Genomic DNA, 17,548 nt, shown 5'->3' on the forward strand with positions numbered 1-17,548 from the left:
TTTTGTTATTCCGTTTGTAACTCCTCGAAATACTCATGTCAGACCCAACAAAGTATATATATATATATTCTTGATCAGCGTAAAATTCTAAATCGTCTTAGAATGTCCGTCTGTCTGTCCGTCTGTCTGTATGTCTGTCTGTTGTAATCACTTTCGAACAAATTGAGATACAAGGCTAAAATTTTGCACACATGTATATTTTGCCAGTAGGCAGGTTAAGTTCGTAAATGGGCCATGTAGGTCCAAGTTATCATATAGCCCCCATATAACAATACCTCCCGATATTCGGTATTTTGATGATTTTAGCGACATTGTTCACCGGAATTGTTTCCAATGTGGCATTTGAAGTTCGTAGTGGATACTACAGCCTAAGAGAGAAAATTATCTGTACAGGTCCACGTCTTCGTATAGCCCCCATATAACGGTACCCCCCGATATTCGGTATTTTGATGATTTTAACGACATTATTTACCGGAATCGTTTCAAATTTGGTATTTGAAGTTCGTAATGGATACTACATCCTAAGTCAAAAAATGAGCCATGTAGGTTCACGTCTTCATATAGCCCCGATATAACGATACCCCCCGATATTCGGTATTTTGATGATTTTAGCGACATTATTTTATGGAATCGTTCCAAATTTGGTATTTGAAATTCGTAATACATACTTCCGCATAAAACAGAAAATGGGCCATGTAGGTCCAGGTATTCGTATAGTCCCCATATACCGTACCCCCCGATATTCCGTATTTTGATGATTTTAGCGACATTATTTACCGGGATTGTTTCAAATTTCGCATGTGAAGTTCGTAATGGAAACTTCAGCCCATGGCAGAAAATTGTCTGTGCAGGTCCACGCCTTCGTATAGCCCCCATATAACGGTACCCATTATATTCGGTATTTTGATGATTTTAGCAACATTATAAACAGATTTTTCTTCAAGTTTCGCATTTAAATATTGTAATAACTTATGACAAAAGTTGCCTATGCAGGTCTACATCGTCGTATAGGCATTCAGTTGTTTTAAGATTTTAACAGAATTTTAAACGGATTTTTTTTTTGGAAATTGCCAAATTTGTACCAAATGGTGGAGGGTATTTTAAAAGTTCGGCACGGCCGAACTTACAGCTTTTTTACTTGTTTGATAGTGTCATATATCGTTAGACCCTTCGACCGGGAACTACATCGCGCTAATTCATTAGCCATTTCATTCCTCACAATGTTGCTATGTCCTGAGACCCTATAAAGGCTAATTAATTCAAGTATTTCAAAGATTTCTATTGCGAAATCTAATGAGATTTGTCGGGTTCGCAAGGATATCGATGCAAACGTCATCGACCTCGACTTTAAAATGGCACCTTATTCGAGAGTTGTCCCATCTCTAGGTTGTCAATAATAAATAACTCAATTTAAGTTGTTTCATTTTCCAACAACAATTTTCGAGGCTCTAAATTACGTCGTAATCTAGAACCCAAAATACAGATCCTTCGTCCTTGTGGGAATCTGTACAATATTTCAATTTCAATATGAGATTTGTATTGTAATATCTTCTTGTTTTGTAGTATTCCATGAAAAATTGCCAAATGCCATTCCAGGCCCAAATTCCACGTCTGTCCAAAAGCAATTCCTATCTATTTTTGGGTAAAACACAATGAATAATCTCATTGCTCATGGCCGCCAATATTTGTTTATATATATTATTTGTCTTTACGCTTAGGAAACAAGTGTCTACATCGTCCATAAATTTCAGAATAAAAGTTCAAAATGTGCAAATGTTTCGAATGCATTTCAATATCAATTCATCATCATCGCTGGTGTGGTGTGGTGTGTGGTATACGCTCAATGAATGTACCGACATGGCGTAATATTTTCAAATTGCGTCACCAGAAAAATATATATTAACAACGACTGTTAGAGAAAATTATTTTCCGATTTCCGCTTGAGAGAAGACCATCCGAGCGACTTAGCATTGCAATAGAACATCTTGAGAATACACATATTTTTCGATGATGAGGAGGGATAAAAAAACAAACAATAGAAAATCAATTGTTTTCTTTTTCTTTATTCTTTGTTTACCGAGGCATCGCGCAGAAAACATGTTGTTTTTCCCTCCATGACATTGAGAATTGTTAAGGTTCTTTTTTGCTATTAAATATCTTCCATCTTTTTTGCAGATTTTGCAAGCAAATAAAAAAAATAATTTACATGAGGAGATACTTTTGAAAAAATCAACAACACAACAAAGTAGCGGCAGCAAGCGGATCACAATTACGACCACTAGCGACAGCAGCAGCAGCAACAAGTTAATAAACAGCGGGCGGCTTTAACGCCACCAAACAACACCTAAACACAATTAAAAGTTGATTAGTGGCGGTAGCAGCAGCACAAAAACACACATAAACAAAAAGAACAACAACAAACAAACAATAATAACAAAAACAACAACAACAGAAGAAAACACAGAGAAAAAATGTCATCGGGAACATTTGTTGATCGAATCGATCCATTCGCCAAACGTTCACTAAAAAAGAAAAGTAAAAAGAGTCAAGGTTCCTCGCGCTATAGAAATTCACAGGATGTGGAACTACAACAATTGCCGGCATTGAAGGGTATGTAAATGTATTTAAATTTTTGTAATTTGTTAATAATAATTCTCCTTCTTTCCACTTCTATTTCGCAGCCGATTGTTCTAGTTTGGAGCAAGAAGAATTATTCATTCGCAAATTGCGCCAGTGTTGCGTTTCATTTGATTTTATGGATCCTGTGACAGATTTGAAGGGCAAGGAAATCAAACGAGCCGCCCTCAATGATTTATCCACCTATATAACACACGGTCGAGGCGTACTTACAGAGGCGGTGTATCCTGAAATTATTCGTATGGTAAGAAAGGCACAAACCTACCCAATGTTATTTCCATAAAAAGTGGTCTGGGGATTTGGGAAAAATGACCAATGAAAAAAAAAAGTCCCAAATGTCTCTTCGTTGACGGCGAATTACAAATGAGTCAATTAAGTATTCCATGAAAAGACTTCAGGATAGGGGACCTATTGAACTTATCTAAAAGATATTGACAACTTGAAGGTAAACATGGCATATTTCTTCATACAAATGGGGTTGAATGAATTCCAAATCAAATGTCAAACTCAGCCAACTGCTTTCAGCTTTCGAGTGGTACAAAAACATTACAAACATTTCGGAAAAGTCGTTGCAAAATGGTCAGGCTTAATCCCTTTATTGTTGTTTTTTATAAAAACAATGTTTGGTAATGTTTACCAGGGGGTAAGACAGGGAATACCTAGGTTTCGGAAAGAGTTATTAATCCTCATCAGTTCCCCTGTTTTTTTTTTCTAGGATATTTATTTTAAAAAACAACTTCTATGACAAAAAACTATTGAGCTTACGATCTCGTCACTTGGGTAAAAAAGTTTCACTGACAGATGTATACCCTCAGCCAATGTTCGAAGTTTATACCCTCATCCATATGGCTAGAGAGAGGCTTTATATCATTTGATACGGCCAAAACGTGCCTTATCGAAATAACGGTTTTAGACCCTAGGTCTCTTTGGAACAAATCTATTCAGGACATTTGGAGTCGATCTAGCGATGTCCGTCCGTCCATCTATCTGTCTGGCTGGCTGGTGCGCATGATAGCTCTCGAAGGGAGTATCTGATTTGATTCAAACTTGGTACATTGTAAAATGTCAAGATTTTCAATGAAAATAATTTCCTGCACAGAAAAAGAAAGGATAATCCGATGTTGCTCTAACTTTGTAAATCCTAATATTTACATCAATGCTAGGTCAGGTGTGAAAATGGACAACATCGATCCACTCCATCCAGTAGTTCCACCACAAAGGGTCAAAATTTTGAATAATTATAACTTTTATAAAATGCGAACCGATACTTGCGGATTATCTTCAAATTACGCACATCGCAATATTTTTATTTACCCAAGGTCTGGTGAAAAGATGGAATATATCGGTCAACTCCTTCTGGTACCTTCCCCAAAAAAAGTCAAAATTTTGAATATCCATGATGCTCATAAAATGGGTAATTAATATCCGATTCCCTTTAGACTTGGTACATCTCAATATTTCCATTAACACAAGATATGTTATAAAGATGGTAGAGATCGGACAATTTCTTTTGGTACCTCCCCCACATAGGGTTCAAGATTTTGAAACACAAAACTCTCAAAGAAAGTGAAATAAGTATCCAGTTCTCTTCATATTTCACACATCCCATTTTTTCTGCTAATACAACATCTGCTATGAAGATGGAATATATCGGTCCACTCCTATTGGTACCTTCCCACAAGGGGTCGAAATATTTAATATTCATGAAGCTCATAAAATACGAGATTGGCATACGATTCCATTCAGAATTGGCATATCTCAATATTTCCATAAACATAATTTCTGTTATAAAGATGTTAGAGATCGGTCGATTTCTTCTGGTACCTCCCCCACAAAGGGCAACAGTTTTGAAAAAGCAAAACGATTATAAAATCCGACATAAGTATCCGGTTCTCTTCTTATTTCACTCATCCCATTATTTCTGCAAACACAAGATATGCTATAAAGATGGAATATATCGGTCCACTCCTTGTGGTACCTTCCCCACAAAGGTTCAAAATTTTGAATATCCATGAAGCTCATAAAATACAAAATTGGCATACGATTCCAATCAGAATTGGCACATCTCAATATTTCCATCAACACATGATCTGTTATAAAGATGGCATAGATCGGACCATTCCTTCTGGTCCTCCCTTACAAAGGGCAACAATTTTGAAAAATTATAAAATCCGAAATAAGTATCCGATTCTCTTCATATTTCACACATCCCATTTTTTCTGCTAACACAAAATCTGCTGTGAGGATGGAATATATCGGTCCACTCCTTGTGGTACCTTCCCCACAAAGGGTCGAATATTCTCATATTTAATATTCATGAAGCTCATAAAACATGAAATTAACATCCGATTCCAGTCATACATGGCACATCTCAATATTTCCATAAAAATAAGTTCTGTTATAAAGATGGCATAGATCGGACCATTCCTTCTGGTACCTCCCCCACAAAGGGTCAAAGTTTTTAATAACAAAAACCACCTAAAATGCGAAATAAGCATCCGGTTCTCTTCAAATTATACACATCACAATCTATTTATTAAGCCAAGGTCTGGTGTGAAGATGGAATTCATCGGTCAACACCTTCTGGTACCTCCCCCATAAATTGTTCAATATTGGCAAACTGCTTGTCAACTCTATTCTCTATTCGGTGATGAGAAAGAAATACAACCGAATGGTTTGGCTATTGATTAAATTCTCGATCCGGCTCGAAGGACCAATGTATGTGAGAATAGAATCCCATCTCCCTCTTCGATTGTCAATTCTATTCCTGGATCCTGCTTAGAGGATTAATGTTTTTAAAAATGAGTATAGAGTCCAATCCCCTCTTCGTTTGTCAACTCTATTCTCTATTCGGCTCGACTGGAGCAATGTGGAGTGAGAAAAGAAACTGATCGCTTCGCTTGGATTGTAATTCAATTCTGATTTTATTTCAAAAATATGTTTCTTAAGTGCTACAAAAACTAATCTAACTTAACCTAATCGCAGCCGCATAATTATTCGAAATTATTATTTAATTATTGAATTATTATCCCTCACCTTTCAGATTTCATGCAATTTGTTTCGTACATTGCCACCAAGTGAAAATCCAGATTTTGATCCCGAAGAAGATGATCCCACTTTGGAGGCATCTTGGCCGCACCTACAATTGGTTTATGAGGTATTCTTGCGGTTTCTCGAATCGCAAGATTTCCAGGCTACCATAGGCAAACGTGTTATTGATCAAAAGTTTGTTTTACAAGTGAGTGTTTTCTAGTCCAGTCACGTTTTCAATATTCAATTCAATATTTCTTTGTTTTTCTCACCCCCACCAGCTTTTGGAACTTTTCGATTCGGAAGATCCACGTGAACGTGATTTTTTGAAAACGGTTTTGCATCGTATTTATGGCAAATTTTTAGGTTTACGAGCATTTATAAGAAAGCAAATCAATAATATATTTTTGCGTTTTATCTATGAAACGGAGCATTTTAATGGTGTCGGTGAATTACTGGAAATTCTGGGAAGGTAAGCAAGGATGGATGGCACATTAAATATTGAAATTTTTAATTTACCCTGTTTTTTTTTTCTTTTTCTTTCCATAGCATTATCAATGGTTTCGCTCTACCGCTTAAAGCCGAACATAAACAGTTCTTAGTTAAGGTCTTGCTTCCTTTGCACAAAGTGAAATGTCTATCGCTGTATCATGCTCAGTTGGCCTATTGTATTGTACAATTTCTCGAAAAGGATCCATTTTTAACGGAGCCCGTTGTACGAGGCCTTTTGAAATTTTGGCCAAAGACCTGTTCGCAAAAGGAAGTGATGTTTTTGGGCGAAATTGAGGAAATACTCGATGTGATTGATCCACCTCAGTTTGTCAAAATTCAAGAACCACTATTTCGTCAAATCGCCAAATGTGTATCGAGTCCTCATTTTCAGGTGAGTTGCGGAAAAAGATTTCACTTTGCTTTAAATAATTGTTATAACTCCCTTCATTTTAGGTTGCCGAGCGTGCTCTTTATCTGTGGAACAATGAATATGCTATGTCCCTAATTGAAGAAAACAATGCCGTCATAATGCCCATCATGTTCCCGGCATTGTATCGCATTAGCAAAGAACACTGGAATCAAACAATTGTGGCATTAGTCTATAATGTATTAAAGACTTTTATGGAAATGAATTCGAAATTATTCGATGAACTTACCTCCAGTTACAAATCGGAGAGGCAAAAGTAAGTGGGAGAACAGCATAATGGAATATACAAAAAATAGATGACATATTTCGCAAGTTATGAGAGCATTGAAAATTGTGATCTTTTGTGGAGAAGGTACTAGAAGTAGTGGACCGATATATCCCAACTTCATAGCAGATCTTGTGGAGGAAGAAATATTGAGATGTGCGAAATTTGAAGAGAATCGGTTGCTTATTTCGTGTTTGTCGAAGGTCTTGATTGTTCGAAATTGTAAAGCCTTTGTGGGGGAGGTATTGCAAGGAGTAGGCCGATATATCCCATCTTCACACAAGATTTTGTGTTGACAGAAATATTGGAATGTGTGAAATTTGAAGAGAATCGGAAGCTTATTTCGCATTTTAGGAGCGTCTTTGCTATTCTTAATTTTTTACCTCTCTGTGGGGGAGGTACAAGAAGTAGTGGACCGATATCTACCATCTTCACACCAGATTTTGTATTGACAGAAATAATGGGATGTGTAAATTTTGAAAATAATCGGAAGCATATTTCGGATTTTATGAGCGTTTTAATTATTCAAAATTTTGACCTCTTTGTGGGGGAGATACTAGAAGGAGTGGACCGATACATTCCATCTTCACACCAGATTTTGTGTTGATAGAAATATTGGGATGTGTAAAATTTGAAAAGAATCGGATTCTTATTTCGCTTTTTATGAGCTTCATGGTTATTCAAAATTTTAACCTCTTTGTGGGGAGGTACCAGAAGGAGTGGGCCGATATGTCCCATCTTCACGCCAGATTTTGTGTTGATAGAAATATTGGGCTGTGTGAAATTTGAAAAGAAACAGATGCTTATTACGCTTTTTATGAGCTTCATGGTTATTCAAAATTTTAACCTCTTTGTGGGGGAGGTACCAGAAGGAGTGGGACTATATCCTTCATCTTCACATCAGATTTTATGTTGATAGATATATTGGGATGTGTGAAATTTGAAAAGAATCGGATTGTTGTTTCGCATTTTATGACAATTTGGGTTATTCGAAATTATAACCCCTTTGTGGGGGAGGTACAAGAAGTAGTGGACCGATATCTACCATTTTCACACCAGATCTTGTGTTGATAGAAATATTGGGATTTGTAAAATTTGAAAAGAATCAGATGCTTATTTTGCTTCTTATGAACTTCATGGTTATTCGAAATTTTAACCTCTTTGTGGGGGAGGTACCACAAGGTGTGGGCCAGATTTTGTGTTGATAAAAATATTGGGATGTGTGGAATTTGTTTATTTTTTATTGAATATTGACTAACTTTTAATTGTTTCATTTTTTGTCTTTTTTCCAGAGAGAAGAAACGCGAACGAGATCGTGAGGAACTCTGGAAGAAACTACACGAATTGGAGCTCAATCGTACAAAGAGCTTACAGGCAGCAAATCCAACAACAAATGCTAGTGGTGCCTCAACAACAGCCGGTGGTGGTGGCGGTAGCAATGCCAACAGTCAACAGCAGCAGAACACAAATTCGCAACAATCGAATAGTAGCAGTGCCGCCGCCGCAGCAGCAGCCGCCAATGCCCTGGGAGCTTCGGGCGATAATAAATCAGCGTCAAGCGGTGGCAGCGGTTCGGCGCAAGCTGCTGGCGTTAATCCCTTTGCCAAAATCAAAGCGGAAAAGGTTGAGAACTAAAGAAGTAGAAGAAGAAGACGCTTCATCATTGTGTTGTTGAGGATGACTCAAGTGCAGCAGAACACCACAACAAAAGCAAAAAATAAGAAAACAACAACAGCAACAACAGTAACGAGTATAAGAACATTTTACGGCAAAAATATAAAACAACAACAACAACACGATCACATCAGGAAATATTCAAATAAATCGTATTAATTCAAAACTGTTATAAGCCTATTAGGTAACAAAAAAAAAAAAACAAAACAAAAAACAAAAACAAGAAAAACAAAACATCATTAAATAGAGCGTAGAGCGCCTGTTACAGAGAAACCTAAAGAGAAAAAAATCTATCTATTATATATATTGAAAAAAAAAAATAAGAAAAGAAAATTAAAGTAAAATATAAAAATAAAATTAAAATTAAATCTTAAGAAACGAGCTATACAACAACAACAACAAGAAGAAACAACCAACCAACACACATACACCCCCTTTACAAAAATTCAAAGAGGATTAAGTGTAGCCTGCCTAATTTTTAAGCAAATATGGAATGAAATGGTTATTGAAAGCAAGCTGAGCTGGGAAAAGGCAAAAGGGAAGAGAAGAGGAACGAAGTAGCCAGCAGCAGCAGCTGAAGAAAAAAGGTGGGCCGTCGTCGTCGTGTAAGCAACTTCTAATATGATTTAACTTATGCCTATTTAATTATTAATTAAACAAAAAAAACAAACAAATAAAAATGAACATAATGAAACAAAACAAAAAAACCTACAAATAAACTCATTTACATTTACAAATAAAAAAACAAAACAAAAAAGAAAATGGAAAGAAATTGAAAAGTAATTTTTAGAAAAGTAAAACACACCTATATATTATACAGAGAAACAACAACATCCCCGGAAATGAAATGTTACAAAGCAGCAAGGATAGATAAGAGAAGGAACCAACAACCACACCAATCAATAACAACAAACAACAACATCAACATGTAGACAAGGCCAAAAACCAAACTTTCCCCCCCATCGGACCCCTCGTTAAATAAAAAATAAAATAAAACAAAAAAGAAATATAACTCAAGTCTGGAGTCTAACCGCAGATTTGATTGAGATACAGCTTTTGCTACAGTAAAAAAATAAACATTAACAATATAATAATAACAATTATTATTATAAATATAATTATTATTATTTTATATAATACAAAAAAAAAAAAAAAAACAAAAAAGAAATAAATTCGAAATTGGAAAACAGAACATTAAAAAAAATGAAAGTAAATAAGCTATTTAAAAAAAGCTGAATAATTAAAAGAAAAAAAAAAAAAGAAAAAAAAATGGAAATTCTAAAATTGTTGTATAAGTGCAGTATAATAATAATAAATAGTAAAAAACAGAACAACTACAATAATAATAGAAAAAGAGAAAACAAAACCACAAAATGATGTAATGAAGAATTATATGATTGAGATATGATTGATGATACTAAATGGACAGATTGTGTGTTAGCAGACATGGTCTAGACTTTAGAACATAACCTATAAAACAATACAAAAAAATCCAACAAACAAGATAAATAAAAAATAATAATAATTATTATATATATAAAAATAGCACTTAAAATAAACAAAAACAAAAAACCCAGGAATGGAAAAGAAAGATGAAGCGAAAGAAAATAAAAATATAAACAGAAAAAAAAAACAATAAAAGAGATAAAAACAAATAACAGAAGATAAATTTTTTTCAAACATTGTTTTTCCACCACAAGATTTTCCTACTCATACACTCACACTCTCTCACACACTCACACACACTTTCTACTTCTACTCCATTAAATTACGTAGTTTTTTCATTTAATTTTTGTTTTTCCTCATTTAAATGCAAAAGTTCAACAACTAATTTCCATTTTGACATTTTTTATTTTCAACTGCAATGAAATCCATTTGTTTTGTAATTTGTTTCCAAAAAAAAAAAAACGAGAAGAAACGTTAATTGTTAGCATTTGTTTTTTATTCTATTCTTTTTTTTTTTGTAAAAAAAAATCTCATTGAACTCAGTCAGCAATTTGTTTCATTTTTGTTTTCTTGCATTCTTTCCCAAATTAAACCAACAAACAAACAAAATGATAAGAAAAAAAAAAACAAAAACAACTACCTATATTATTAATAATTTGTTTTCAATATTTAAATTTTAATAAAAACGAAAAAAAATCAATATGTACATATAAATGTGATTACACCATCAAATTAATACTACCATTATGTTTTTATCATACAGCAACAGCAACAACAACAACAACTCATTATGACGGGGCGGAAGAATGTGGTTTTATTTAATTTTCTTCGTTTTCCTTTTGGGGGGAATGGTGGTTTTACTTTTTCCGGTTTTATTTTCAAAAAATGTTTTATTTATCAATCTACCATCATCTAGTCCTTCTTTTTCTTCCTTTTTTTATTAGGCCGTCTTTTTTAAGTAACTAAGATTATTATACCCTACACCACATAGTGGTAAGGGTATTATGTCTTTGTGCATTTGTTTGCAACATGGAGAAGAAAACGAGATAGACCCATAGTTCCTTTTGGTGATCAGCATAGAATCACATTTTCAGACGATTTATGCATGTCCGTCCGTCCGTCTATCCATGCATTTTCATTCATTTTTGTAAACAATCGCATTTATTATTCGAATGAGATGAAATTTTCTAAATAACATTTGTTTGGCTCAAGGACGAACCCTATTGAAATTGATGAAAATCGGTCCAAATTTAGATATAGCTCCCATATATATCTTCAACCGATTTTAAGTTTTTTCCGCACCAAACGGCTAATATCCGTCCAAATGGTGTGAATTTTGCTACATCTGACCGAATTCAGCCTACAAGCATGTGCTTCAAATTTCAAATGAAAATCGGTTGAGATATAGCTATAGCTCCCATATATATGTTTCACCCGATTTGGTGTTTAAGTCCCTCACATTCGTAATATGCCCTCCACGAGACTGATATTTTGCTCCAGATATCAGGTAGCAATTCATGATTCAAATTTGATCAAGATCGGTTCCGATTTGGATATAGCTCCCATATATATCTTCGTCCGATTTTAGGTTTCTTGTGCACCAAATGGCTAATATCGGTCAAAATGGTGTGAATTTTGCTACATCAGACCGAATTCAGCCTACAAGCATGTGCTTCAAATTTGGAAATCGGTTCATATATAGCTATAGCTCCCATATATATGTTTCACCCGATTTGGTGTTTAAGTCCCTCACATTCCTAATATGCACTCCACGAGACTGATATTTTGCTCCAGATATCAGGTAGCAATTCATGATTCGAATTTGATCAAGATCGGTTCCGATTTGGATATAGCTCCCATATATATCTTCATCCGATTTTAGGTTTCTTGTTCACAAAATGGCTAATATCAGTCCAAATGGTGTGAATTTTGCTACATCAGACCGAATTCAGCCTACAAGCATGTGCTTCAAATTTGGAAATCGGTTCATATATAGCTATAGCTCCCATATATATGTTTCACCCGATTTGGTGTACAAGAATAATATTTGGTACCAGATATCAGATGCAGCCAAGAAATAGCTGTTTTCAATTTTATGAAGGTCGGCTCAGATTTGGATATAGCCTCCATATATATCATTATTCGATTTCAGGTTTACTGTGTACCAAATAGCTAATATTAGACCAAATGGAGTGAATTTTCGAAATTCAACCGAGTTTAGCATAGAAGGAAGAATTTGCTCCCATATATATGTTTCATCCGATTTGGTTTTTAAATCTCCAACTTTCGGAATATGCACTCTACCATAATGATATTTTGTACCAGAACGGAACGTTTCTTTTATATTGGAATTGCTCTTTTATATCAAGTAGATCGTTCATGATACTCCCTGGTGGGGATTCCTTCCTACCATGTATAGGTTTGAGCGATTTCCATGTTAACAGACATGAAGGTGATGCAAAAAATCGTGTGAATATGCTGACGGATGATGAGTACTATAGGCCTTTCTGACAGGGCTGGTGGCACTAGTATTTGCGAACAGAATCGTTTTTTTTCGGTTAAAAATGCAAAATTTATTTCATCTTTTTGTTAAAGACAATAATCCTACTTACCTGACAATCCCATTATAGTTTCCATGAAATAGTTTCTCCAGAATAAAAAGCTAAAAGTGCGTTTTTTTTTTCGAAATAAAAATTTATATTTGTTTTTATCGTGACTAGATTTTCCAATTTTTTAAACAAATTTTTTACATTTCATAGTTTAAATCGAATTTTATATGGAAATAAGAATTGTCGAACGTTTTCGAATGATGTGGCGTGGCGGTTTATCAATTGCCTTTAATTGGGCCAAATGCTATCAATACTATCAGAGGGCCTATGCTGTAATTATACCCTCGGTCATAAGGCTACAGAAGGTATATATCATTTGATACGGCCAAAACTTGCCTCATCGAAATATAAAATCGTAGTATTCGATTTCATTCAAACTTTGTACATCGTAATAATATTATCAAATTTAGATTTAATTCGGATATGGGTCCGGTCCACTTCTAAAACTCTTTGGATATTCGTAAAATGCAAAATGAGTATCCGACTCTTTCCAAACCTGACACACCATTAGTTGACCTACTCCTTCTTATGCCTCCCTCATAAGTGGTCTCCTCCACCAAGGGTCAACATATTAAATAATCATAACGCAAGTCAAAATATGTTTTAATTAATTGACATAGGCTCAGGGTTTGCATCGGTCAGCAAAACCTACTGATACTTTTAACTTGTTATTGCATAAAAGTCGCTTTGGTAATTGTTGAGGACATTTAGGTCACAGTTCAACATTGTTTTTTTTTTTAATTTTTCTGTGAATAATCCAGTTTCGTTGGGACCCCATACAATTCCGCTTAGTATATATTAAGGTAAAACAATAAGAGAAGAAATATTAAACAGGTAAGTCAGGCAGGTATAAAACATAAAGGGTAATTTTTTTATGAGCTATAGTTGAGTTAAAAAAAAAACAGAAACATACAAATAATGGAGTAAGAGAGGTCCAATTGCTGCGAACGCCGACGAATCGATAATTATACCCTCCAATATAGTATGGAGTCATTTCGTTTGTAAAATCCCGAAATATATATTTTAGAGCCTACAAAGTATATATTCTTTATCGGCATAAAATTCTATGTCGATTTAGCTAGCGGTATGTCCGTCTGTGGAAATCACTCTAGCTTTACTTAAATATATATATACTATGTCTGCAGGAATTTTCGTATTGAAAACGGACCATGTAGGTCCAAGTGTAGCCCCCATATAATGGTACCTCCCTAGTTTCGGTATTTTGATGATTTCAGCGACATTATTCAACGGAATCGTATCAAATTCGGTATTTGGAGTTCGAAACGGATACTACAGCCTATGACGGTGCAGGTCCACGGCTTCGTATAGCCCCCATATATAAGGGCACCTCCCGATATTCGGTATTTTGATGATTCATTCATTCATCGGAATTTTTTGACAAAAGTTGCCTATGCAGGTCCACGTTGTTGTATAGACCCTTATATAACGGAAGATATTAACAGAATTTTTTATTAACCTTTTTTTTTTGGAAATTGTTAAATTCGTTCCAAATGCTGGAGGGTATTCAAGGTTAGGCCTGGCCGAACTTAGAGTTTTTTTTACATGTTTTTATTTATGATGGGTATTTGTATGCATGGTCTCTACGGACTTACGTTATTTTCTGGATTCAATAGCGTTACCACAACCCCTCCTATGCCTTGTACATTGTCGTGGTACATACGCCACATAAAGCTATTTCAAAATTCCCATTTAGTATTGCCAAATCGCTTTGGCCTTGCTTGTCTTGGTTTATGGAATGGTAAGTTACAATAACATTTTGCAATATGGCGTTGAGTAACGCTTATTATCAGGTAGGTACAAGCTCCGCTCCATATCATAGTTGGAAATTTTAATGAATTAAGGTGAATTATTTTGGGGAGGAAAAAAATTTCTCTTAACAAAAAAAAAAAATCCGTAAATCCGCCATCTGGTTCCCTGAGTATAGAGTACAAATTATTGTGCAGGATATTTGGTATTGGAAATATTATCTCTACACAATTTTAATATGATTTTCGGTGCAAAAAAAACTGTCAGAAACAAATGTTAAAATAGGTCTATTTCTAAAAAAATACGTTCCATTAATTTTTACTGTAGCGAAACATTTACAACATCTTGCGGTCTCTGTAACGGAGGTGAAATATTATCATTTATCTGTGGATGAATTTGATTGGCAATATCCTGTGCATGGTGTTGTTCTAAATTCAAATTTCCTAACCATAACCCTGATTCCTTATTTCTCTCTATGAGACCAATGAATCCTGGTCAAAAAATATATATTTTTTTTTTATTTCAGAACATACGTTTTGGGGTTTTCGGGAGATAGAAATATTAATTTGTCGGAAATTATCGCCGATAATTTATCGTGGGGGGCTATACCAAAGCCCCGAAATTGATAAATATTCTAAAATATTTATATATTATTTATATTAAAAAAATAAATAGATAAAAAAATAAATAAATAAAAAAATAAATAAATAAAAAAATAAATAAATAAAAAAATAAATAAATAAAAAAATAAAAAAATAAATAAATAAAATAATAAATAAATAATAATAATAATAATAATAATAATAATAATAATAATACTAATAATAATAATAATAATAATAATAATAGTAATAATAATAATAATACTAATATTAATAATACTAATATTAATAATAATAATAATAATAATAATAATAATAATAATAATAATAATAATAATAATAATAATAATAATAATAATAATAATAATAATAATAATAATAATAATAATAATAATAATAATAATAATAATAATAATAATAATAATAATAATAATAATAATAACAATAATAATAATCATAATAATTATAATAATACTAATATTAATAATAATAATATTAATAATAATAATAATAATAATAATAATAATAATAATAATAATAATAATAATAATAATAATAATAATAATAATAATAATAATAATAATAATAATAACAATAATAATAATTATAATAATAATAAATAAATAAATAAACTACCAATTCTAGTTGGAACGGTTAGAAAATCCCTAAATCTGACATATGTTTTTTTACATTTAAAAAGTTTTTAAATTCCTTATTTATTGCTACACTATTTTGAAAACTAAATAAATGAAAGCAATTCGAAAGGAGTTGTCTAAGCGTGTTAGGTATCCCCATATCAAGATTCGTTTGTTTTCATTTACATCGCTGCATTATGGGCCTATGGTGAACCTATGAAAACTCGAATATATCATCGGAAGACAAACGGCCAAAGTGCTCTCCAAATTACCGAGAATGTGTATTGAAAAATGATGGGGCCAAACCAGTTGAAAAAAGGTGTCCAATGGCCATCAATGTGATATAAAATTGTGGAGAGCGCCTAACAGTATGCTATAAAATGGGAAATACAAATGAAAACAAACAAGTAAAAAGCTGTAAGTTCGGCCGGGCCGTCCAGCGCGACGTTATCGTTACTGTAAAAACAAACCTTACCCAAAATCCCGTTTCTATCGTGGTTTACCCGATCCCAAGATTCGTATCTTCGATTTGGACAGAAAGAAGGCTGGCGTAGAAGACTTCCCCTTGTGCGTGCACTTTGGTGTCCGATGAATATGAACAGCTCTCATCCGATGCCTTGAAGGCAGGCTGTATTTGCTGCAACAAATACTTGGTGAAATTCTGCGGTAAGGATCAATTCCACATCCGTATGCGTTTGTATCCATTCCACGTTATTCGCATCAACAAAATGTTATCGTGTGCCGGAGCTGATAGGCTTCAAACTGATGTGCGTGGTGCTTTGCCGATCTTTGAAATTGGCAATTAAAAAAAAAATAAATAAATAAAACCCGTTAAAAATTCTGTTAAAAAACTAAAAATTCCCGAATGTAACAGTTATATTAGGGTCTATACGAAGACGTGGACCTGCATACGCAACTTTTGTCATAAGCCATTAAAATATTCAAATACGAAACTTGAAACAAATCGGTGAATAATATCGCTAAAATCATCAAAATACGGCTATACGAAGACGTGGACCTGCACGGACAATTTTCTGTTATAGGCTATAGTATCCATTGCGAACTTCAAATACCAAATTTTAAAGAATTCCGTGGACCTGCACAGACAATTTTTTGTCTTAGGATGTAGTATCCACTACGAAATTCCAAATTTGAAACAATTCCGGTGAATAATGTCGCTAATATTATCAAAATACCGAATATCGAGAGGTACTGTTATATGGTACTGTTATATGGGAGCTATACGAAGACGTGGACCTGCACAGACAAATTTCTGTCTTAGGCTTTAGTATCCACTACGAACTTAAAATACCAAATTTGAAACATTTCCGGTGAATAATGTCGCTTAAATCATCAATATACCGAATATCGGGAGGTAACTTTATATGGGAGCTATACGAAGACGTGGACCTGCACCGACAATTTTCTGTCATAGGCTGTACTATCCATTACGAACTTCAATTACCAAATTTCAAACAATTCCGGTTAATTTGAGTAGTTTTTCTCTATTTTTTTTTTCAAATAATTTGTGCCTTTTTTATTATTTAACATCATTTGATACAAATATTTAATTTTAAAAAAATTTCCTAATTTTTTAAATAAGCAATTTTAATGATCTGTGTTTATTACTTTTTTTATTTTTCTAAATTACTTTTTTTTATTTTTTAATATTTTGTAATTTTATTTATTTTTAAAAATATATATTCCACATTTTTAAATTATTTTATCTGAAATGTTTAGTCCATATTATTAAACTAAACGTTTTTATTTTGATTCCCAAACAGCTCTTTTAAGTCTTTTTTTAATTCTCACCACATTTTCCCTCGTTATATATAGTTTTTTAACAACAATAATAATAAATATATATATGATTAATTACAAACTGTATTTATAAATAATTTAATGAAGAGAGGAAATATGAAAAAAACTCATTTGCATTGTTAATAGTCAAAAAAGCAGGATTA

At 33.4% G+C, this 17,548-nt stretch overlaps 1 protein-coding gene across 7 annotated transcripts in view; it reads left to right on the forward strand.

Moving 5' to 3' along the window:
• LOC101895846 (serine/threonine-protein phosphatase 2A 56 kDa regulatory subunit epsilon isoform) overlaps positions 1–10,176 on the forward strand; it is a 51,840-nt gene extending 41,664 nt beyond the window's left edge. For all 7 annotated transcript variants that reach the window (XM_020037445.2, XM_020037447.2, XM_059118228.1 and 4 more), the window contains 7 exons: positions 2,176–2,610; positions 2,682–2,881; positions 5,681–5,875; positions 5,949–6,139; positions 6,217–6,550; positions 6,613–6,842; positions 8,144–10,176. In XM_020037445.2, the coding sequence (XP_019893004.1) occupies positions 2,472–2,610; positions 2,682–2,881; positions 5,681–5,875; positions 5,949–6,139; positions 6,217–6,550; positions 6,613–6,842; positions 8,144–8,486 (1,632 nt within the window). In that variant the 5' untranslated portion in view covers positions 2,176–2,471 and the 3' untranslated portion in view covers positions 8,487–10,176. The remainder of the gene's footprint in view (positions 1–2,175; positions 2,611–2,681; positions 2,882–5,680; positions 5,876–5,948; positions 6,140–6,216; positions 6,551–6,612; positions 6,843–8,143) is intronic.
• The last annotated feature ends 7,372 nt before the right edge of the window (positions 10,177–17,548 follow it).

This window comes from Musca domestica, unplaced genomic scaffold (assembly GCF_030504385.1).
Source record: "Musca domestica strain aabys unplaced genomic scaffold, Musca_domestica.polishedcontigs.V.1.1 1, whole genome shotgun sequence".
NCBI lineage: Eukaryota > Metazoa > Arthropoda > Insecta > Diptera > Muscidae > Musca > Musca domestica.